At 35.8% G+C, this 24,909-nt stretch overlaps 1 protein-coding gene across 1 annotated transcript in view; it reads right to left on the bottom strand.

Moving 5' to 3' along the window:
• LOC134853432 (polycystin-1-like protein 2) overlaps positions 1-24,909 on the bottom strand; it is a 67,279-nt gene that overhangs the window by 1,508 nt on the left and 40,862 nt on the right. Inside the window, exons 19-32 of the mRNA XM_063869430.1 lie at positions 24,421-24,597; positions 18,871-19,031; positions 17,666-17,786; positions 17,310-17,446; positions 16,559-16,764; positions 13,145-13,329; positions 12,554-12,692; positions 11,932-12,152; positions 11,197-11,347; positions 8,702-8,920; positions 8,169-8,380; positions 7,783-7,890; positions 7,241-7,394; positions 6,578-6,658 (exon numbers count right to left, since the gene is read on the bottom strand). Of these exons, the coding sequence (XP_063725500.1) occupies positions 6,578-6,658; positions 7,241-7,394; positions 7,783-7,890; positions 8,169-8,380; positions 8,702-8,920; positions 11,197-11,347; positions 11,932-12,152; positions 12,554-12,692; positions 13,145-13,329; positions 16,559-16,764; positions 17,310-17,446; positions 17,666-17,786; positions 18,871-19,031; positions 24,421-24,597 (2,272 nt within the window). The remainder of the gene's footprint in view (positions 1-6,577; positions 6,659-7,240; positions 7,395-7,782; positions 7,891-8,168; positions 8,381-8,701; positions 8,921-11,196; positions 11,348-11,931; positions 12,153-12,553; positions 12,693-13,144; positions 13,330-16,558; positions 16,765-17,309; positions 17,447-17,665; positions 17,787-18,870; positions 19,032-24,420; positions 24,598-24,909) is intronic.

Raw genomic sequence — 24,909 nt, 5'->3', positions numbered from 1 at the left:
CGGAATCCAACGGATAGGGGTTATGTTAAAGCAAAATAAAATGCGTTGAAGTTTACCCAACGTTTTATGGGTGGGGTCTTGCTTTGTAATAGACTAACTGAAGGGAAGTCGATTTGGATGATTTATGAGAGCACGCGATGATGTTTTCTTTTTCTGGATTAAGTTTATCCGAAGGATAAAGTTCTTACGTTTACCGATCGACAAATTAATATTTGAAGATTAGCACCAGTTTATAAGTTAGTATGTGCTTCTTGGTAAGCCAAAATAACAGATTAGAGTATAGCTGAGTGATTACAAAGATTTATATTCTTTTAGAAAGTTTTCAAGTTCTGTGTTGAAAAGTTCGCTATCGAGATCAGAGTGATCTCCAAAATTTTCTATTTCCATTCTCAGTGATTCGTCGGTTGACGAAGTTGACGTTTGATCAGGTGATGTTGAATTTGAATCTAAGACAATTATCTCCGCCGGATTTGTCTTGTTGATGGTGTCGTGTGGTCCTTCAATTTCTATCACGATAGGATCGGCCGCCGAACCCGAGGCTTCTTGAACGTTCTCTACTGCATCAATAAAATAACGTTTACCATAAAGTTTTGGTGGACCAACATTTCTACTGGAGCGGCGGATGGTAGGAGGAATTTTACCGGAAATGCTGGTAGGGTTAGCAGGTATAGTACACTCGTCAGGTAAAGTACACTCGTCGGTTGAGTCATTAATCTCGTACACCGGGAAGTCCGTATTTGAATCGTTATCCATTGGATTAGGCACGTCTTGCAGGTCCTGTTGTTCAATGGTGTCATTGTCCCTTCCCTGGTTTATGGTTCTCTGCTCCTCAGTACTATGTGTTCGGTTGGCGGGTATCATACTTATTGGGCACTCGTAAGATTGGTCAAAAGGTTGTTCTCTGCTTGGTTCAATGTCGTTTTCTAAAATCTCAGATTTTATTTCAGGATTGGTTATGGTGTGATTAGAATTATTTGCGATTGAGAGGTGAGGTGTAAGTGAGTCTGAAATAAAACGTTCTCTGGCTACATCCCTACAAGGGAAGCCGCCCGCTATCCATTCCCATTCACTTGTATCCGAAATATCCGAAGGAATTAGCATAGATTCATCCGAAGCAAGGTAACCTGGAGGAGTTGATGACTTCTTTGAGTAGCGTGTTTGGCTTCTTGTAGTATTGCGTGATGACCCTGATATGCGTGTCCTAGTTAAGTTGTCAGACGGGGTCGGATCCACTTGTCTGGTCCTTTTTTTCGTTGGCTTTTTCGTTCCTGATTTACGTCTTACGCCTTCCTGTTTCTGACCTACTTCAACATTAGGATTAGGAAAATACGGGAATGAAATGTTTCCTTTAAAAGGTCTGATTTTATTTGAAGTAGAAATAGGAATCGCAATGTCGGATTTTCGAATTATTTTTCCGTCGGATAATTTTACTGTTGAAGTAGAAGAATCTATAATTCTTTTATTTAGTTCCTTATAGAAACAGTCTCGGTTGATGTTACCGTTAGTTTTCCGAAGGATTTTACCTTTGAATGGACTTTTGATTGGTAGTCTATTTGGGATGATTTTCGAGGATGAAGCATAGTCCGTGTCGTATCCTTTTTCTTTCGGGTTTTGATTCTTCTTCGCTATCAAGTCGTCCTTGTAGCCATCCTCTAGTCTGTCGTCCGCATTCCAATCCTTAGCTCGTTCCTTAGACAGAATTGATTTCCCTTTGTCTAAAATTCCAAAGGAGGGTTTAACAGAGGCTAGTTGTTTCCAAATAGTATTTGGTTTTCTGTTATAGTGGATTTCGAAGGGTGAACATTTAATTTTTGATTGATAGGTAGAACGTAGATTCCAGATGATTTTTGAAACGGCACTCTGTAGTGTGCTTTTATGATGTTCTTTTGAAATAGCCAGTAGTTTGATTTTCACAGTGTGAACTAATTTTTCAACTAATCCGTTGGAACGGTGGTCGCCTACTGTACAAAAGATTATTTTGATGTTGTTGGAATCGCAGAAAGATTTGAAGTCTTGACTTGTAAAGCAAGTAGCGTGATCTACCCTTATAGAATAAGGTATCCCGTGTAAGAATATGTAGTCTTGTAAAAATTCTACAACTGTTTTTGAAGAAGTAGACGATGTAATTTTTGCCGACGGGAATTTAGAAAATCTGTCGATACAAAGTAAAATGTATTTCTTTGGCCCCCAGTAAGAATCCAAAGGACTCGCGAAATCTAAATTAAGTTCTTCGTTCGGTTCCAATAGTGGAGGAAGTTCACTAATTTGTGACTTAGGAATGACAGTTTTCAAATTCTTACCCGCCGATGTACATTCTGAGCAATTTATCCCGTGAAAGTAGATTTGCCTGTTAATATGAGGCCACCAGATGTATTGAGCCAAGTAATTCATTCCAAATTGACCTGGATGTGTTTCGTGGAGGTTCTTCATCATCGCGCTTCGTAAAGTAAATGGAATAACGAGTTTACCGTCCATATAGAGCAATCCGTCGGATTCGTGCAGGTCTCGGGTAAAATGTTTGAAATACGGAGAATCTGCATTAATCTTCTCCACCTTATTTTGAAGTGCTTTAACAATTGGGCTTAACATGGGATCGTCTTCTGTCAAGAGAGCTACTAACTTGGCGTTAAATAAAATATTTAAATCCAAGGGTCGATCCGGCAACTTCAAGTTTTCGCGGTATTTTTTAACTAGATTAGCGTGGTCTGATAAAAGTTGAAAGTCTAAATCTACGGAAATACCGGAAGTGGTGGGATTAATTACAATATTCTTATTATTCATATTAACAGTATCTACAATTTTTTTATCTACAGGTGAAATAATTAAACTACAATTAGAGATTAAAAAATAAAGAAATGCGGAATTAGAAATGGAAATATTTAATGTATTTGTATTAGAATAATCCGTTGGAATGCAATTTGAAGTGCAAAATTCTGTTCTTTTGTGATTAAATGAGCAAATTGGAAAAGACGAGTTAATGATTTTTAACACTGCTGCTATTAGGTAATTACGTAATAAAGCGTAATCGGAATTTTCCAGATTAAAACCAATGGCTGAGCATGTAGTTCTTATTTTCTCCGACGGATTTAATGATTTATTAATCTTATTAATGTTTGCTACTACGATGTCTTCATCGTAATGTGATATTGGAAGAGCTTTTCCTGATGGAATTCTAGAAATAAGGTCAGTGAAACCCATGTCTTTTCCTGCGATATGTTTGATAGAGAAATTAAAAGGTAATAATCTGTCTACCCATCTTGTTAGTCTACTGTGGTAAGTTTTATTCCCGTGGTTTGGTGATAAAGCGGATAATAAAGCTTTGTGATCAGTAATTACTTCGAAATCTGATCCGTAAAGGTAATTCTTATAATGTTCGACGGCCCATACAACCCCTAGTAGTTCGAGCTCGTTCGTAGAATATTTAGACTCGTGAGGGTTTAAAAAGCGTGAAGCAAATGAGATTGTTTTCCAATCGTTCCCATGGAGTTGTTCAAGCGAAGCTCCGAGTCCATTATGTGACGCGTCTGTTTTTACTCTAGTTTTACGTTTCACGTCAAAATGGGTATTCTCTGCTAGGTTTACGATTTCAAACGCTTTTGTATGGTCATCGTTCCATTGGAATATTGATTTCTTATTTAGAAGCGGTCGGAGTGGGCTTCCTAAGGATGCTAAGTTTGGGACGAATTTAATGTATTGGTTTATAGAACCAAAAAATGATCGTAGTTCTTTTAAATTCTTCGGAATAGGTAGATCTTTTATGGCTTTCGATTTGTCGAATAATGGGGTAATACCTGATTTAGAGATTTTGAATCCCAACCATTCTTTTTCTTTTTGAAAGAATTTACATTTTGACCATTTCACCGCGAAATTGTATTCGTCGAGGGTCGATAAAATTTTTAATACAATATTCTTGTGGTCTAAGAATGATCCTTTGGAAGAGATTAAAATATCGTCCAAGTAACAGTTAGTAAATGGGATTGAACCTAACGTAGAGTCCATTACTCTTTGAAATTCGTTAGGCATATCCCCTAAGCCGTAAAAACCAGTTAAAAATTGGTAAGTACCCGTAATATCACCACCCACGATACTGAAGTTACATTGGTTACTAGTGAATTTATCTAGTGCTAATTGGCTGTACGCGTTTTTTAAGTCTAAGTTAGTAAACCACACTTCTCCAACGGAATCATTAGTAATTTGTGCCGCGACATTGTCTACCAGTTCGTGGATGTTTGGCATTTGATATTTGTTCTTGTAAATCTGTTTGTTTATGAACTTGGAATCTAAGGCTAATTTGATGGATTTATCTTTTTTACAAATGATGACTATTGGGCTAATGAATCTGTCTTCATCGCAGTTTTCTAATTTTTTAATATGTCCTTCCGCTTTTAGTCTATTGAGTTCTGTCTTTACCGCGTCCAGTAAGTGAAGGGGGACTCGTCTTCCCTTTAGTTGGATTGGTTTTAAGGGTTCATGGAAATGAGTGATTTTCATCTGATTTTTAATTTTTCCAATCCGAAGGAATAAATTTTTGAATGATTTTGTTATATTCAAAATTTCCCTATCTTGGTTTGTTTGAGAGATGGAATTTATTGACTTACACTGCTTGTTAGTCTGAAAGTGTGGGAAGTGTTTCTGAGAGACTTCTATCCCCACTTTTGGAAGGTTGTCGTTTCCTAAGATATTTCTCTCGTGTCCCTCGGTTAGAAAGAATTGACAGCCGTTGTCTGACCAACCATTTGAAAATATCGGAAGTTTCACCTTTCCAGTGATGTTTATGGCATTATCTGTGAATCCACAGTATAGGTCTCTAGTTGACTTATCCACAGGATAAATTTTCAAGTAGGGGTCTCGTAACTTTAATTCGTGAAGTACGTTTTTCTTAAGGAAGCTCACCGGGCTAGCTGAATCCACTTGAATGTTTAAAATTACTTGGTTTTCTTTTCCGAGTCCAATGTTCAATAGTTTCTTCAGTTCTTTTCCATCGTTATCAAAAATCGTAGTTACATTTAGTACAGAATAATCGTCGTTTTCGCTTTGTCCAGATTCTGACCATGCGTTTATGACGCCACAACATTCTCTATCCATGAGGTCAGTATTTACATCCTGAATATCCGACGGATTAAAATCTGTATTATCTACAATTTGGGTATTTACAATGTTTACATTTTTGCGACGAGATCTACAAAGTCTGGTGAAATGTCCTTTGAATTTACATGAAGTACAAGTCGTGTCCTTTGCTGGGCAAACTGCTAAGTGACCTTTTGAGAATAATCCGCCACACTTCATACAATTGTTACTCCTTTCGATGTTAAGGGTTGGTTCTCTTTTAACGTTAAAGTGGTTGCTTGGTTTGTGTACGGATGGTCCGTTGGATTTAAAATTATTGGTTAACTTCAAGTGATTTAAAATTCCTTTTTCGTCTATGAGTGCTACATTTAGTGCTTCGCGTGGAGGGAGGGTTTCTGTTAACAATTTCCTTTGGATGTCGTAGTTTTTCATATTATTTATGAAAATATCCCTTATCCACTCTTCTTCTCCTGCGATTATGTCGCACTTTTTCGCCATTTCAGCTAAGGCATCCCAGAATTGTTCGAGGGATTCTCTATCGCGTTGTTTTCTATTTAACAGTTTATGTCGTTCAAATGTGACATTTGTTTTTCTTACGAAAGCGATCGCTAAGAACTCCCAGAATTCCTTAAAAGAAATTTGTAAGACTTTCACCTTGGTAAATTTTTGTCCGAAGATCCTTTTTCCTTCATTTCCCAGTGCCAGATATAAAACCGAACGTAATTTCTTGTCTGCTTCTTCTATTCGCATTCCGTTGAATTTCTTGGTTTCGGTTTTTATCGATGCTGTTTCTTCTTCGTCATATCGTCTTTGTTCTTGGGATTTTCTCTCCAATCTCGAGCGTCTCTGAGTATCTGTTTCACCGTCCGTTGAGTTTTCCAAATTTGGAGGTAGTGAGTGATGTCTCTCCGACGGATTGAGTAAATTTTCTATATCTATGTTTTCCTTAGCAATTATAGCTAATTGAAACAGATCACTCCAGTCTTCCCAAGGGATGGGTGGGTCTACCGTATGGTTTTGCCAAAAGGGAGGTATTCCTCTCACGTTAGATTCGTAAGATGACTGCGCCATGATAAAATGTTACTTTGTTGTAGCTAATTCTAGGTTAAAACTAATAAAAAGAATAAGAATTAAGATGAATTAGTCGATAAGTTAAAACATTAAAACAATGAGAGATCATTCTCTCCGCCGGAGAGAATGGCTCATGAAGGTCATATATGAGTGACCGGTTAATTAACTAAGTATGTTTTGCAATAATTGCAAAACCTGATGTAAGATCACAACATTAGTAAAATATTTTTTAAAGAAATTGTATACATGCGGGACAAAATAAAATAGATTTCAGACTAATAGATTTTTCGGACGAAAGTCTCCGATCAAAAAACTGAGGTTGGGAAAACATAATTGTAAAAAAAAAGACTTCAATTTCCGAGTAAAGGACTTACAGAGCAGTTACTCGGAAATTGAAGTGGCTTCTTATCAAATGCGGAACAAGAACATAAAGTGTTACCACAGACGAAGAAGACGATTAAGCCAGTGAGCAGAATGTACAGTTCGTTCCACATCACCACAGTCGACATTTCGTAGAACTCTGAAACACAACATTGATTTGTTTTTGCAAATACTCCAAAGTAGATCTTGGAAAATGCTTCACAAAAAATGGCGACTGACTGTGCGTATACAAGAATAGATATTGGCAGAAAGTGTTTTGCAAAATTTGTTAGTTTCAAGAAATTAGTCTTGCAACTGATAATTTTGTTAGTTTTAAGAAATTAGTTTTCCAACTGATAATTTTGTTAGTTATAAGAAATTAGTTTTGCAACTGAAAATTTTGTTAGTTTTAAGAAACTAGTTCTGCAACTGAAAATTTTATTACTGTTAAAAAATTAGTTTTGCAACTGAAAAATTTGTTATTTTAAGAAATTAGTTTTGCAACTGAAAATTTTGTTAGTGTTAAGAAATTAGTTATGCAACTGAAAATTTTGTTTGTTTTAAGCAATATGTTTTGCACCAGTTATGGTTTTCCTGCTGTTTTGAGAAACTAACTGAAAAAAATTGGAACAATGACTGCAGGGGAAAACTTAAGTTAAGAATAAAGTATTGGCTTTTTTGCCAGTTTTCAGAACCCAACACTGACAACCTTGACCTCTGCCTGACCTTAACCCCGCCTGACCTTGAGACTGTGGCGTGATGTCCCCCAGGATGGTTCTGGTCTCTATCTCTCTGTTCACATACACGAAGATGGATCCCAAACCCAGTGCAGTGATGCACATCTGCAACACATTCCACACACTCTTCATGTACTGCAGAGGACCCATTTTCACCATCTGAATCATAAAAGTTATATATTAGTGGAGCAGTGGTGAAGTGGTTACGTCTCCGCCTCTCAATCGAAAGGTCGGATGTTCGAGGCCCACCATGATCCGTGCTCGTTGCTTGAGGGTGAAGCAACAATACCTGAGAGTAGTAACAATGCTTGAGGGTGAAGCAGCCCAGAAACATAACCAAAAAATATACATGTAGTTCTTGAACAGCGGCACGGTTCGCCGCGATGAGCTGTACAGCTCGTATTTTGTTCCTATCCCTCGTGGATAGGTGGTCTGACTTCTGATATATTCAGTTTGGAAAATTTATTTAAAAAAACTACCGAAACTTAACTTGATGACGTTTTCAGGTGAGTTATTTGAAGACTGGTACTAAAGATGGATGACTTACGGATATGAGTATGTTGATGAGTTGAATGCAGTATATGATGAACAGGATGACCTCCAGAACTGTGAGCACATACCCATACGAAGAGGTCAACAGACGGATGTTCGGCATCTAAACCACAAACCTGGGTTCATTATACACGTAATATATCAATAAATAAGAAATCCGGTCGGGCACAATATACAAAAAGAGTGTTGACCACAAAAATCCAAACATAATTAACAATTAAATTTTTTCAAAACTATCCATTCAACTGAAATTTCTTCTTGTTTTCGAATCGCGTTTGATAAAAATAACTTCAAAACCTAATGATGGTTAGTTAATGCTCTGCAAGTAGCATAGAATGTCCAACCTAATTTATCAATTTCAATCACAGAAACACCACTTACATCGATGTTGACAGTCGCGATTCCCCCACTCTCCGCGAGGAACTCCCACGCGACACTCACAACTGCGAAGAGGTTGGAGTTGAAGTTGTAGAGGTTGAACTGATACAGCACCAGTCTGGTCTGTCTGTCCACCCACGAGGAACGACGCAGAGTGTCCAGTACGTCCAGGGTGGCCTCCAGGGTTCCTGGAAGTTTCTGAACGTAGCCCACTCCTGTAATTTTTAAATTTTTTTGTTAATTTCTGAATCATGTAAATGAAAAACTTTCTGTACAAAAATTTGTTGAAAAGTCGAAAAAAAAATTATATAAAAGTTAAATTATTACCGCAAGAAAACGTCAAAAATGTGAATAATTTCAATGCTATATATAAATTTTCCTGCGATTAAGCTCAATTGAATTCATTTGCTAAAATTTTTTTTATCACGTCTGACTTCTCGAGTTATGTGACTAAGAAGAATAAGATGAATTAGGCAAATTAGGTGAATAAGATGAATTAGTTAAAATAAGTGCATTAGGATACATAGTATACAAACCTGGATACGTTTTGTATTTTCCCAAAAAGGGAAGAGCCCTCGTTTCTACCATCGAGTGGTACCTCCAGGGATCGATAGACTCCGAAACACCTCTCTCTTCGTCGACAATTTCGTCCCACGATCCATTCCTGAAGTCTCTGTCTTCGGAGTCGGAGAGAGAGAAGGAGGAGAAACAATCTACGTCTATGTTGTTTTGCATAAGGTCGATTACTACACAATCTGAAAAAACACAAAAACTAACATAACACCAAATACTAAAATGAGTTTAACGAAAGTTTTATAAACAACAAAAATTAAAGTTTTAATTGGATAACTCACAAAAACTTGGACGCTACCCCAAGTAAACCAAGTTTTTTCAATTTTTCTCTGAACAGTTTTGTAAAAAAAAGCAATTTTTTAAGTTATTTTTTCCATCTTTCTATGTATTCCCGAGTTCACGTCCAAACGAGAAAAATACTAATCACACAATTTGATACAAGGAGTCTATGTATAAAATGCTTGTCATAAGAAAACTGTGCGATAAACATTTTTTCAATCGAAACTTTTTTTTCGAAAATTATATTAAGTTAGTTCAAAATTCAAACAATACAAATTAAAGGCTGTTTTGAATAATTGCGAGCAATTTTGGTATCAAAAAAATTTTTGACCCAAAATTTGATATTTTGTGTATATAGCGTAGGCCATACTGATTTTTTCACAAAAAAAATCATAAGCGACTGTTTTTTTTTTGAAAATCACAATCACCCTTTTTTCATATGCTAAGATATACCAAATTTTGTTATAGAACGCAGACCTCTTTTCTCAACCACTAAGTTTTTCAAGTTACATTTTAGTATAAATCTCTGAATGAAAATGATAAAAATACGTAGCTAATATTAACTATATAAGTTTATCTGCCTGATAACTGCACTGCCACTTCCTCTCTGGGTTTTATAGATATCTTTGGTTATTGTGATTTTGGACAAAACATAAAGATTCAAAACATTTTTTTTCTGCGTTTTAATTCACGAAAAAAAGGCCTATCATACAGTTTCAAATAAGTTTTTGCCTTTTTCCACTCAATTTTTCTTTAAAAAAATTGGCAAAAGAACAAGTTTTTTAGTTCCAGGGTGCGGCGGGGAAACAAATGGTTTGTTATAAAAACTCATACTATGGAGAAAAATGCATTTTTTGAATTTTTATCTTTTTTATCTTAAAATTTGGATGAAAATAAATGATAATTATTTTGCTCATAGTATGGAATTGTGTGATGAGCTGATCATAATGAAAAATGGAATTAAAAATAATGGTTATTTTTGTCAACCTGCGCTACTATATCTGTCTATTTGAATAAGTAGTCTTGTCATATGAAACAGAGACCAACAGAGCAATTACCAGCCCCAATTCAGATTTTTGGGGGGGGGGGTGGTATAGCTCAATATACTTGAGACCTGTTTATAACCAATAATATTTAATGATATCTTCAGAAGGTCAAGCTGTGGAAAGGCGCAAGTTTTGGTGAGTGAAGGTCTCTGGAATCCAGAGACAAGTCTTTAAACCTGTTGTCAGAACGATCAAAGAGTTCCATACTTACTATGACAAACAAAGTAAGTATGAAAACGTTTGCAAAATGAAAAGTATGCATATTTCACGACTTTGTTACAATTTTTTTTTTATGAAATTGTATCAAAGTGTTTGATAAGCGTTTTATTCAGAAGATTAAATTTTTGGACAAGCATTTTTGTCAACCCGCGTTACTATACCTGTCCATTTGAATAAATAGGGGTGTCATTTGTACCATAAAAAATTTTAGAAAAAAAACTGAGGAAAATTCCACAACTTATTACGGCTTTACGGGGGAGGGGGAGAACTCAATAGATACGGGAGAACTTTTTATAACCACTCAAGTGTTTTTGATCATACCTTTACGAGGCCAAAGTGTGCACTGTAAGAGCGCTCAGTTTGCTGTGTGTAGGTCTCTGGAGTCCAGAGACAAGTATTTATATATGTTAAAGATTTGTCAGAACGAAAAAAAACGAAAGACCAAAAGAAGAATAATGTATGATAAAGCTGTTTGCCAGATTGCCATTAAACCCAGAGAACCAATCATGGCCAAATTTGTTGGATTTTTAACCGATTTTTTTCTGTTGATCTGTTGAACATTACCTAAATACACCCATCAAAAGAATGCTTTAGATTTTTTGGCTAAGTAGAGTTCAGAAAACTGACAACGGTTACTTGTTTACGTCGAAGCATTGATCGCCCAAACGAAACAAAATCGGAAAAATTGAAAAATTTTTGACTTTTTTTTTCAATTTTTTTTCTCGACACTTCTATATAAAAATTTTCAGACGGTCAATTGATTGCGACCTATATACATTTTAACCACCTGCTCGCATTTGAAATTGTTTTATTTTTACATTTGCCATTTTTGTTTGTTGGAGATCTCTCAGTTGATCCAGTGAAAACTATAACAGGTGTTCAGTGTTTTTCTGGCATCACAACCCCACACTTACCTGGTCTGACTCTGACTTGTCTGAGTTGTGCTGCCCCAATCTTAACTGAGACTCCGTCTCCGAAACAGTACCCCCCACACTCATCACTGAACTGAGCATGTGAACTCACGTTCTCCATATACGCCCAAAAGTCCCCCCGGGTTCCTGATTTCTGAAAAAACATACATGAAAGGAAATAAAGGTGGCTCACTTAGATTGGGTTGTGGCAGGTAGCTAGGTCAATTCGATTTAAAAAGTTTGCTCAAAAAACTTAATAGACACTTTCCTTTCCTGTTATTTTGGTCTACAACCTGTTTGGAAAATTAGCATAGATCAGTGCCATCGAATAAAATAATTGAGCGAATTTGGTGACAAAAATCCAAAATTTTTGAGAAATTCTTGGCCACATTTCAAAAAACAGCAAAAATCAACAAACAGAAAACACAAAAAGTTTATGTGAGGGGTTCGAACTCGGGATTTCGACCGCTCCTAAACTGCCCTGGGTGAATAATTCATTCAGTTAGAAACTCCCATCGAAAACCACTTTCGCTCATGTGGAGCCAAACTGTTTGCTGGGTCTGGCAGTAACCCAAATAAAAAGAGGTAATGGGCAGAAGTCACACGGCCTTTTCAGAACAAAATGGAAAAAATACAAAAAGAAACTTAAAATAAAACACAAAACAAAACAAAAAGCTTTGTGTATTTGAAATCAGCTGTTTTTACTAGTCTATGTTTCTTTTTAAATGATCAACTAACGTATAAGAACGAAGAGTTGAGCTCCTTCTGAATGTTGTTGTAATAAACATAAGAGTAAGCATTCCTGTTTCCATAAGCAACAATGAACAGCAGAGTCAAGAACACAGTGTACTTGAGAATGAATGCGAGTGCGTTTTCGTAGTTCCTTTCCCGTTTTCTGTTTCGCTTCGCTCGCAGCATTTCTTTGCGAGATAGGATGCTGATGTTGTCAGCGTCGAGGCCTGAAAACAAGCAGACTCTGGGTCTTGCTCTTACTGTCCTTTCAATTATTTTTTTTTGATTATTTCTGTCGTTTTTTCAACTTTTTTCTTTAACATCTTTTGAAAGCTTTCAAAAAACCTCAGCAGTTTTTGTTTTTGAAAATACTTTTTCGTGCATATTTCTTGGTAGTTTTACTTAATTCATGTCGTATATTTTTTTGAAATTTTCCCTATTAAACTTTTTTTGATTTTTTTTCTACTTGAAGAAAATAACGAACTTTTTAACAAAAACTTTACCCATAGGCCCACAAACCAACTGCAGCAGTCACGATAAGCAATAAATTGCGGTTAAAAATTCATAGCAAAACTGATAAAATTTGAAGTAATCTTTGTGGTTTTAAGGATTCAGTGTTTTTTGCTACCTTTATAAGTCTGTTTCTTGGCTGTCTTGGAATCCGATTTCTCGTCCACAGTTTCCTCTTCTTCTTCCTTTTCCAGCATTGACTTCCGAGCAGATGAAGTCTTGAAGAGAATCACGAAGAATATCGCCACCAGAACAGCCTAGAACAACACGCAGTCAATTATTGCACATTAAAACCTACCAATTAATATTAAGTTCGAACTAGATATCGTCAATCTACAGATAAAACTTATACGGATGGAAGCATGAAAACCATTTGCTGAAATTGCAAAAAATAATAATGATTAAGGAATTGCCAGAAAAAGGCGCCTTTTGCGCCAAATAAAATAAATCTTAAAATTGAAAAAAAACGAGACAAGGTTCGAAAAAAAAACGTTAAAGGTTAGGAGATCCATATGACCTCCTTTGAGATAAGACCTTACTCGATCGACAGCTCACTGGCGTTTTTGGTGTTTTACCAGGATGAAAAAACTCTGGGATACACTTTATGAATATAAACGAATTGTTTCTTTTTTGAACCAAAAATTCTCCCTATTTAAATTCTTAGATCTGTTTTTTATCTCAATTCTAAAAAACACTCAATTCATTTTACCTGGAGCGGTTGGACAAGGAATATGTTCTGGAATGTGGACAGAACCATGCCAATGAGCCATGAATTGCTCTTCTTCTCTCCCCAAGTGAGGCTGTAAGTCACACACACAAACAGAGCCAGAAGGGTGGCAGAATAGGACAAGAGGAAGGCCAGGTACTTTGTCCAGGGGTGGAACACACAACGGGCTGAAAAACAGGGATTTTTCTAGAAACCTAATAATCATTTTTGTTCAGAAACATTCATAATGAAAAGATAAATCATCGCGATGATATGTTTTGAAATAACTTTCCAATTTTTGCTGTTCCTATAATCCAATTTAATTATTGGACACCAATTGCTAGCAAAAGAAAGCTTTTGTAATTATAATCAAAGCCTTAAGATTAGTTTTGATCATAACGATAAACAAAATCAAAATATCATCACAGTTTTTCTGAAATTAAGATCCAGATAAGTATTATACCGAGAATGCAAAGATCTCATTTAAAATATTTCAACCGCAGCTAAAACTATCAATTGCAATCTGTTCTAAATCAAGTTGATTCTACTTTTTAGAAACATTTTTACAGCTTGAAATTTAAAACTTTTTTAAATCGTGTCATACAATTTTTGATACGTTTCATTCATATTTCAATCGCGTCCAGACAATTCGGCCAAAGACAATTCAGCCGATTTGAAATTCAGACAATTCAGCCAAAAGTATGCAGACAATTCAGCCAAAGACAATTCAGCCAATAATAGTGACCGCCGCGGTCGCGCCAACGTGTTGCGAGCTTGCCAACAGAGGGAGGGACCGGCGAGCTTGCCAACAGAGGGTAGGAACAGCCCACCGGCGACCTTAGACCGAGAAATAACTCCAATTCCATTTTTTTCTTTCGAATCTAGCCTTTTGTAAAACTGGCTGAATTGTCTGTATATTTCCGGCTGAATTGGTTGAATTTCAAATTGGCTGAATTGTCCTCGGCAAAATTGTCTGTGCGTCATTTCAATTGCTATGAATAGACTTTTATCAAAACGTTTTATTTTGATTGATACATTTCATGTACAGTACAATTTTTTTCTAGCGTGCGCAAAAGTTTTGGTTCTATTTTTGATTTTTTAAAATATTTTTTGAACGTTTTTCTTAGATCTAACCAAATTGTTTTTGAAACGAACCGACAGAAAATTTTTTTTTTCAGCGTGTGTTCATCCCTCGCTATTAGTGTACTAGGCCACTCAGAAAAATTTTGAGTTTGGTTTAGAACTAAAGGTAAAAAAAGTGTTTTGTTAGACTCTTTTTTTATTTAAGCTCTTATTTTGTTTTTGTATTTTCATCCTACTGAACGACATTTTTTAAACTGAACGACTCTTTCTTAGATAGTAAACTTTAATATCTAAGCTTCAAATTTTTCTACAAAATTTAAAAATCAGTAAATTGAGAGTTCAGTACAACGTCTTTTTGTGACGCTATCTTTTTTGGCTGGATAGTTTTGTGCAAATCCTTATTCTGTTACTGGTCTTAGTCTAACCCTCAATCAGATAGAAGATCTGTAGATCACGATGGCAATTTTTTAACCAAATTTCTTTCAGATATTCTGAAAAAATTATGATGGGTCAAACTAATCAAAAAATAAGATTTTATGAAGGTTTAGTAATGGGTCATGTTTGTTAAAACTTCAACATTTTAAGTTTCAATTTTAAAATATTTATCTTTTACCAAACTTGAGCCACTACAAAGTTTTATTTAAATTTTGTTTTTTGATCAGTTTGACCAATCAGAATGCTTACAGTAAAGCTTTAAAAAAAATTTCAAACTTAAAAATGCTTTTGCCACTGTTCACTGCAGAACTCTTCTCAGAATAAGACCAGCAATTAAATAAGGATTTGCACAAAACTATCCGGCCGAAAAAAATAGCATCACAAACACACGGCGTACTCAATCTTAAAAAAGCTCCATTAACTACTCGGTCCCTTTCAATCATTTACTGAATAATTCAAGAATTAGCCTAACAGAGATTGAAAAAATTTATTTAAGGCATTTTTAAGCCAAATTACTTGTCAAAAAAAGCTCAAAATTACTCAATTCGTAGTTTTTAAATAACCTGTTTTTAAAAAAAACTGACTTCACTTTATCTCAATTTTGTCGATGCATATACCAAAAGTTTGTGTTGCTGATTAATTTTGATTCATAACTTTAAATTTTTTGAGTCATACATGAAATACCCGGGTTGACAAAAAAAGCTTGTCATACAATTTTATACAATTTCATAGACCAACAGAAATCGTATGAAAATAGCACAGTCAGCATATTTTCTAAAATATAAAATCTCTCTTAAATGAATTTTTGGCCCTAATCTGGGTTTAAATTACAAGTTTTTTGTCCTGCTTCTTATCACAACAACTTTGTGAAAATAGCAAAAGCGATTTTTTATGCTATGAAATTGTATGATAAGCATTTTTTCCATAATGAAAATGCGGGAAAAATTGCCTCAAATTTTTGTGTTTTATCCAAAAGCACAATATCCAAGGATTTCTATCAAAAAAAAAAATTCATTGTTCGTGGCAGTGATCATGCATATAACCTGCATTTGGTTATTTCAGCCATCTTATTTTTTCCCTCAGAGTCATATACTTAAGTGTATTTTATTTAAAACGGCTAAAAAGTTTCACTCTTAAGATTTTGATGGTTGAGAAAAGAGGCCTGTTTTCAAGTTTATCTTGGCGTTTGAAGAAAAAATAATTGGTATGGTTTTTAAAATCAACACTCATTCGTGATTTTTCGAATTAAAAACTCAACTTGGACTACGTTATAGATACAAAGTATCAATTTTGCGTGAAATTTTTTTTCGTGAAATGTTTATTTGAGCACAGAAACGAGCTTGCAATCAAAAAAGGAGAGATTTGTTGCTATCTCGAAAAAAAATTTTATGGAAAAAATGCATATCATACAAACTTCATATTTGAAATTGTATGATAGTGCACGTTTTTTTTTACCAAAAGTCTTTTTGATGTCCAAATTGCTCCTATGTAACTAAAACTGCTACTTTTTTGTATTGTTTAGGTTGAACTCAATTATATTCTTTTTCGAAAAAAAAAGTTTCGAGCAAAAAAATGCTTAACATACAATTTTGTTCCAAAAAACTTTCATGAAAAGCATCTTTTCCATAAATTCTGTATATGAAATTGTATGATAGGCATTTTTCTTGTATGGACGTCAACCCGGGTAGCCTGCTGAGCAGTGAATTCTTTTCAGGAGAAATGATCACAAATTAGACAGATCAAAAATTGACTCGTAAAAAACCAATCAGAATTGAGATAAGACTACAAACGTACGAATTAGATGATTACTTTCTTGCATGCGTATGCTTTCTGATCTCGATTATGATTGGTTAATGATATGTCTGCTTTTTGCTACGGAACCCTACTTAGCGCCCTCACCTTTGGACTTTCCCTTCTGCCCTCTAGCTAGCTTCCTCTCCCTCCACTGTTCTCTGGTGGCTGTGCGTTTGAACATAAACACGACCAGGAAGTTGATTGGGAATGTGACCAGACTGGCCTGGATCGACACTATGATCTCACTGAGGGAGGCAGAGATCGGACCCAGAGATACTTCCAGGGAGATGCCAGACTGTTCACGCTCGTACCTGTGGTGTATAGACAATTATTATATCAACTGGGCAAGGAAAAAGCGTCTCACAAGCATAGTTCAAAAAAAATAGTTTTGTATCAAAAGTATAGCGCAAAATAATTTTGTTTAAAAAAGTGCACAACCAAAAAAAAATCGATTAAAATTTTTCTAGCTCTGTAATCAAAACTAAATTTAAAAACAACTTTCTTTAAACTTGAGTTCTGATTTTGAAACCGTTTTTTTTTTAAATATATAAACTGATTTTTATGTTTGTGACTATTTCTGAAAATCAAAGTTTCAAAATAGGCTGGGAAAGCTATTCGAGAACTGTAGATTCATACTGGGTGAATAAAAAGATGAACCCTTAAGCGTTTCCAAAAACCTTTAAAAAAGCTCGAATCTATTATTACACTTCAAAAAATTGATTTTTGAATGAAAACTCTGATTTTGTAAATAAAAAATCTGGTTATGTTTAAAAAATGATCTGGTTTCGGAAAACAAAATCTGCTTTTGGAAAAAAAACGTTGGTTTTGGCGTATGAATTTGACTAGAGATGCAGACCACATGGCAGATGCGACCATGGTGAGTGCGAGCCAGCTGAGACAACAGGTGAGTCTCTGGACCCTGGAGAAGGAGCTCTGCTGGGGTCTCACTGCCACTGACAGCCACATGTGTCCGTCCGTTATACCAGTGCTGGCCTGGATAAATATTTCAACACCGCAGATGTTATTATATTATCGAATACATTTTCGAACACTTTTCGAAAACAAGAAATTTATATACTAAAAACACAAATCCCAAAAACTAGCTTTTTTCTGCTTTTATTATTTTGTATGAAATGTTATTTTTCATTAGAATAATCTTCATTAAATCCATTCTCTAACTGAAAGAAATCAAATTTTTGAACAATTAATTGCCTTTTCTTCGAATACATTCCTAGGACTGATCAGATCTTCGGCAGTGGCAGGACACATGAGTCGTTCCAGTTTGCCATCTGCCTCGTCAATCGCCAGCCAGTTATTACACAGGAAAGTGTATCTGAAACAAACGAAAAAACGATCAGAAATAATTGATATTTTAATATCAGTTAGAAGTTTGTTTCCTATTAAGCGTGGTAGAAATCAGGCGCGGATGAAGGATGATTTTCTACAGGGAGAAAGGGGGATTTTCAGAAAACTTTCGAAAAACTTTTTGAATTTTTTCATAGATCGACCTAACTGACTTTCTAAGCTCTATCAAAACACAATAGAGACGTTATTTTGACTTAAGTTTCTGCACCACCAGCAAATTTTTGAAATAAAAACAGGCAAACAAATCGTGTTTGGGCAATTTTTGGAAGTTTTTGACAAAAAAGTGCGTTTTTTTGCCCCCCCCCCCCCCAAAAAAAAAAGCAGTTAGTATACCACAAGAAAAATTTCAATCAAGAGTCCGACGGCGGGAAAATGGCTTTCATAAACTAGTACCAAAAGGGGGACCCTGTTGGTGGCTACGGGGTCTAATCTTTGAGATAAGGGGCATTCCTCTCTCTCCCTTAATTCTCCTCTGGTAAGATTTTAGAAGCGCAAAAACAAAATTATACCAAGTTTCGTGCAAAAGGTTTAGGTTGAAACCGACATTTTTCAAAATTTTTGAAGAAAATTCTGTTTGACCTAACTCAAAACCGCAGTAGTTTCGAAAATCTTTGAAAGTTTGCCTATTTTCAAGTTTAAAATTCCCCCTATTATTTTTGTTTAAAGTAATGAACATGATCTAATCAAGAAACTCCGTTTGACAAAAGCTTTTATAACTGTTGCGAATATAAAATATTGAAAGGGAATGATTTGATTTAACTAGATACTTTTTGCAGGTACTTTTTGCAGAAAATGTTTGCAAGTTTTTTCGTCATAATCTTTAAAAAGATTCAGCTACTCGTTGAGAAGTATGGTCCCGTTAAAAACCACGTTTAGAATTATGGTCCCGTCGAACTACCATTACTAAAATGATCCATACTAAATTGATCCAAACTAAATTGATCCATACTAAAATTACCCATACGAAAACGATCCATACTAAAAGTACCCATACTAAAATCAGTCATAGAAGACAATACTTCTGAACTAGTACCAATGTTCTTGCTTCTTACACTCTGTCTGTTTTCATGTCCTTGACAGTGACCTTGTCCAGGAACCACGAAGCCCCTGCCCCCTCCCCCGAGTTGTCGTGCCAGAGACGCAAGTAGGTCAGAGGCCCCAAATGGGAATCCGTCTTCATCAGGAACCGATCCATACTCGCTCGCTGCAGAATCTGAGATGGGAAAAAAGTTAGTTTGATGCTTTTTACTATTTATCTATTTATTCAGATATAATAGAGAGATATCATCGATGTTATGTTCATGACTTTGGCTTTTGCTTGATACTCCAAAACAGAAGTTTTCTCGTAACTTTTATCAGCTCTTCTACTGATCAACAGAATCAAAGCAGATCTAGTCATAATTTTGATAACAATTTTTTTTTAAAATCTGTTGTGATTTTACATCAGGTTTTGCAATTATTGCTAAACATACTTATTTAATTAACTGGTCACTTAGTTATGACCTTCATTAGCCATTCTCTCCGGCGGAGAGAATGATCTCTCACTGTTTTAATGTTTTAACTTACCGACTAATTCTTTTTAATAGTTTTAACTTAGAATTAGCTACAACAAAGTAACATTTTATCATGGCGCAGTCATCTAACGAATCCAACGTGAGAGGAATACCTCCCTTTTGGCAAAACCATACGGTAGACCCACCCATTCCTTGGGAAGATTGGAGTGATCTGTTTCAATTAGCTATAATTGCTAAAGAAAACATAGATATAGAAAATCTACTCAATCCGTCGGAGAGACAACATCCACTACCACCAAATTTGGAAAACCCACCGGACGGTGAAACAGACGCCCAAAGACGCTTGAGATTGGAGAGAAATACCCAAGAACAAAGACGATATGACGAAGAAGAAACAGCTTCGATAAAAACCGAAACTAAGAAATTTAACGGAATGCGAATAGAAGAAGCAGACAAGAAATTACGTTCGGTCTTATATCTGGCATTGGGAAATGAAGGACAAAGGATCTTCGGACAGAAATTTACCAAGGTGAAAGTCTTACAAATTTCCTTTAAAGAATTCTGGGAGTTCTTAGCGATTGCTTTCGTAAGAAAATCAAATGTCACATTTGAACGACATAAACTGTTAAATAGAAAACAACGCGACAGAGAATCCCTCGAACAATTTTGGGGTGCCTTAGCTGAAATGGCGAAAAAGTGCGACATATCCGCAGGAGAAGAAGAGTGGATAAGAGATATTTTCATAAATAATATGAAAAACTACGACATCCAAAGGAAATTATTAACAGAAACCCTCCCTCCACGCGAAGCACTAAACGTAGCACTCATCGATGAAAAAGGAATTCTGAATCACTTGAAGTTAACTAATAATTTTAAATCCAACGGATCATCTGTATATAAACCAAACAACCATTTTAACGTCAAAAGAGAACCAACTCTCAACATCGAAAGAAGTAACAGCTGTATGAAGTGTGGCGGTTCATTCTCAAAAGGACACTTAGCAGTTTGCCCAGCAAAGGACACGACTTGTACTTCTTGTAAATTCAAAGGTCATTTCACCAGACTTTGTAGATCTCGACGTAAAAATGTAAACATTGTAAATACTCAAATTGTAGATAATACAGATTTTAATCCGTCGGATTTTCCGGATGTAAATAACGACCACACGGATAGAGAATGTTGCGGCGTCATAAACGCATGGTCGGAATCTGGACAAAGTGAAAACGACGATTACTCTGTACTAAATGTAACTACAATTTTTGATAACGACGGAAAGGAACTGAAGAAATTATTAAACATCGGACTCGGAAAAGAAAACCAAGTAATTTTAAACATTCAAGTGGATTCAGCTAGCCCGGTGAGCTTTCTTAAGAAAAACGTACTTCACGAATTGAAATTACGCGATCCCTACTTGAAAATTTATCCGGTGGATAAGACAACTAGAGACCTTTACTGTGGATTCACGGATAATGCCATAAACATCACTGGAAAGGTGAAGATTCCGATATTCTCAAATGGTTGGTCAGACAACGACTGTCAATTCTTCCTAACCGAAGGACATGAAAGGAATATCTTAGGAAACGACAACCTTCCAAAAGTGGGAATAGAAGTCTCTCAGAAACATTTTCCACATTTCCAGACCAACAAGCAGTGTAAGTCAATAAATTCCATTTCCCAAACAAACCAAGATAGGGAAATCCTTAATATATCAAAGTCATTTAAAAATTTATTCCTTCGGATTGGAAAAATCAAAAATCAAATGAAAATTACCCATTTTCACGAACCATTTTCACAAAACACATCCAGGTCAATTCGGAATGAAATATTTGGCCCAATACATTTGGTGGCCCCACATTAACAGACAAATCTACTTTCATGGAATTAATTGCTCAGAGTGTACATCGGCGGGTAAGAATATAAAATCTGTTATTCCTAATTCACAAATTAGTGAACTTCCTCCATTATCAGAACCAAATGAAGAACTTAATTTAGATTTCGCGGGTCCTTTGGATTCTTATTGGGGGTCAAATAAATACATTTTACTTTGTATTGACAGATTTTCTAAATTTCCGTCGGCAAAAATTACATCATCTACCTCTTCAAAGACAGTTATAGAATTTTTACAAGACTACATATTCTTACACGGGATACCTTATTCTATAAGGGTGGATCATGCTACTTGCTTTACAAGTCAAGACTTCAAATCATTCTGCGATTCTAACAACATCAAAATAATCTTTTGTACAGTAGGCGATCACCGTTCCAACGGATTAGTCGAAAAACTTGTACACACTGTAAAAGTCAAACTACTGGCTATCTCAAAAGAACATCATAAAACCACACTGCAAAATGCCGTTTCAAAAATCATTTGGAACCTACGTTCTACTTTCCAATCAAAAATTAAATGCTCACCTTTCGAGATCCACTATAACAGAAAACCAAATACTATTTGGAAACAATTAGCTTCGGGTAAACCTTCCTTTGGAATTTTAGACAAAGGGAAATCAATATTGTCTAAGGATCGAGCTAAGGATTGGAACGCGGATGATAGAATAGAGGACGGATACAAGGACGATTTGATTGCGAAGAAGAACCAAAATCCGACTGAAAAAGGCTACGATACAGACTATGCTTCATCCTCGAAAATGACTCAAAACAGAATACCAATCGAAAGCCCTTTTAAAGGTAAAATCCTTCGGAAAACTAATGGTAATATCAACCGAGACTGTTTTTATAAAGAACTAAACAAAAGAATTATAAATTCTTCGACTTCGACAGTTAAGTTATCCGACGGAAAAATAATACGAAAATCCGACATTGCGATTCCTATCTCTACCTCAAATAAAATCAGACCTTTTAGAGGAAACATTTCATTCCCGTACTTTTCTAACCCTAATGTTGAAGTAGGTCAGAAACTGGAAGGCTCAAAAAGAAAACCAAAACCCAAGAAGTCAACAAAAAGAAGGACCAGACAATTAGACCCGACATCATCCGATAACCTAACTAGGACACGCATTTCTGGATCATCATCCATCCCGACAAGAAGACAGACACGACGCTCAAAGAAGTCACCAACTCATCCAGGTTACCTCGCTTCGGATGAATCTATGCTAATTCCTTCGGATATTTCGGATACTAGTGAATGGGAATGGATAGCGGGCGGTTTTCCTTGTAGAGACGTAGCCAGAGAGCGCTTTATTTCGGATTCACTTACACCTCACATCTCAATCGGAAATAATTTTAATTCTACTATAACCAATCCTGAAATAAAATTTGAGATTTTAGAAAACGACAGTTTCCCAATCAGTGAACAACCCATGGATCAATCATATGAGTGCCCAATAAGTATAGTGCCAGCCAGCCGAACATCTAACTCGGCGGATCAGAGAACCGCAAATCAGGGAGGGGAAAACGACACCATTGGACAAAATGACTTACAAGTTGAGCATAATCCAACGGAGACCGACTCAAACACAGACTTTCCGGTGTATGAGATAAGTGACTCAACGGATGAGTGCACTATATCCAACAGTCCTGCCATAATACCCGGTAAAATTCCTGCTACTATCCGTCGCTCTAGTAGAAATGTCGGCCCACCAAAATTTTATGGTCAACGTTACTTTATTGATGCCGTAGAGAGTGTCCAAGAAGCCTCTGGTTCGGCGGCCGAGCCTATTGTGTTAGAGATTGAGGAACCACATGAGACAATCAACAAGACGAATCCGGCGGAGTTAATTGTTCTAGATTCAGATTCATCATCTTCATCAGATCAAATGTCAAACTCATCAACCGATGAATCACTGAGAATGGAAATAGCAAATTTCGGCGACCACTCCGATCTTGATAGTGAACTTTTCAACACTGAACTCGAAAACTTTTTAAAAGACTATAAAACTTTATAACCACTTAGATATACTTTAATCTGATATTCTGGCTTACCAAATAACACACATTACTGAGTAAACCGGTGCTAACATTCAGATATTAACGGCCGTTCACTAAACTTAAGAACTTAACCCTGCGGATAAAATTTCATGTAGTAAAAAGAAGACATCTTCACGTGTTTTCCTAAATTCTTTAATTCGCCTTCACTCCAGTTTGTGTTTTACAAACCAAGACCAACTCCATTAAAATTATGTGCTATCTACGCATTTTACCTTGTAAACCGGTGCTAATTTTCCAGTTACCAAAATGTGTTTGCTAAATTCGACAACTTTATCCTTCGGATAAATTTCACCCTACAAAAGAAATTATCATCTGTTGCTCCCATAATTTCTTTAAATCATATCCTCTTCACTCGCGCATTATAAACCATGACCTCACTCATAAAACGTGGTCCTAAATTCAGCGTTGTGCCAAAACGTGATGCCTTTATCTCATCTTAACATAACCCTTATCCATCGGAATCTGGATAACCTTTGTTGCTGTCATTTAACACTAGTGGAGCTTACTTAGTGTTAGTACCTCATCTTAAGGCGCTTTAATTTTCTTTCCTCGTCCTTAAAGGGGGAGAAAGGAGTCAGTCATAGTTAGTTATTGTGCATTACTATATTGCAATTTAAATTTTTTCCTGCTTAAGGGAATGTTGTGATTTTACATCAGGTTTTGCAATTATTGCTAAACATACTTATTTAATTAACTGGTCACTTAGTTATGACCTTCATTAGCCATTCTCTCCGGCGGAGAGAATGATCTCTCACTGTTTTAATGTTTTAACTTACCGACTAATTCATCTTAATTCTTATTCTTTTTAATAGTTTTAACTTAGAATTAGCTACAACAAAGTAACATTTTATCAAAATCCGATTTGGTATCCGAGATAAATCTATAATCTGAGTTTCGATGACCCAAAAAAATACTTCATCGACATACGGTGGTATATAAACCAGCTGAAGTATAAAGCAGACGAAGTATCAACCAGCCGAAAACTGGTAAAATGTATGTAATGGTTATGTAACGGCAATTATGTAATAGTTACGAAAGTCATGCAAATGTATTCATATGACGTAACGTTCCGGCTACCATATATACGCCGCTTATTTTTGATTGGTTTATACTTTGGCCTGTTTATTTTCTCTCTCGACATACGTTTCGCTCTCCGTCGTCCAACTCCCGAACGGCACTGGTGTTTTTCTCGCCTCCGAGTATGAAGAATGCCCTGGAGTAGGTGCCGGCAGCCCTCCTCAGTCCCGTGTAGACTGTGATCTCGTACTTGTACCCTGGATGGGGGACCTCTTCATTCCCGACTAGCGGCAGCATGTCCCACTAAATCGAAAGAAGGAGAAAAAAGTCATGGAAATTCAATTTAAAAAGTTAAATAAATTCAGATTAAGTTAAATCTGGTACAAATCTGGTATAAAACTGTTATTAAAACACCGGTTTTCAGAATTTTGCAAAAGAAAGTCATAAGTTTACTTTTGGTTTAAAATCGTTATTAATTGTAATATTCGGAAACTGCACATTAACTGGCGTCCATTTATAGTCGTTTTGTTTCATATATTATAATTATCTTAGCTCTACATCTTTCTTCGTAATGTAATGCTTTTCATTTTGAAAATTTCGCATTTCTTCATGATA

The sequence above is a fragment of the Symsagittifera roscoffensis genome, chromosome 8 (genome assembly GCF_963678635.1).
Source record: "Symsagittifera roscoffensis chromosome 8, txSymRosc1.1, whole genome shotgun sequence".
In the NCBI taxonomy this organism is placed as follows: Eukaryota; Metazoa; Xenacoelomorpha; order Acoela; family Convolutidae; genus Symsagittifera; species Symsagittifera roscoffensis.
Note: the sequence above shows the minus strand (reverse complement) of the source record. Positions and strands in the feature narration are given on the sequence as shown.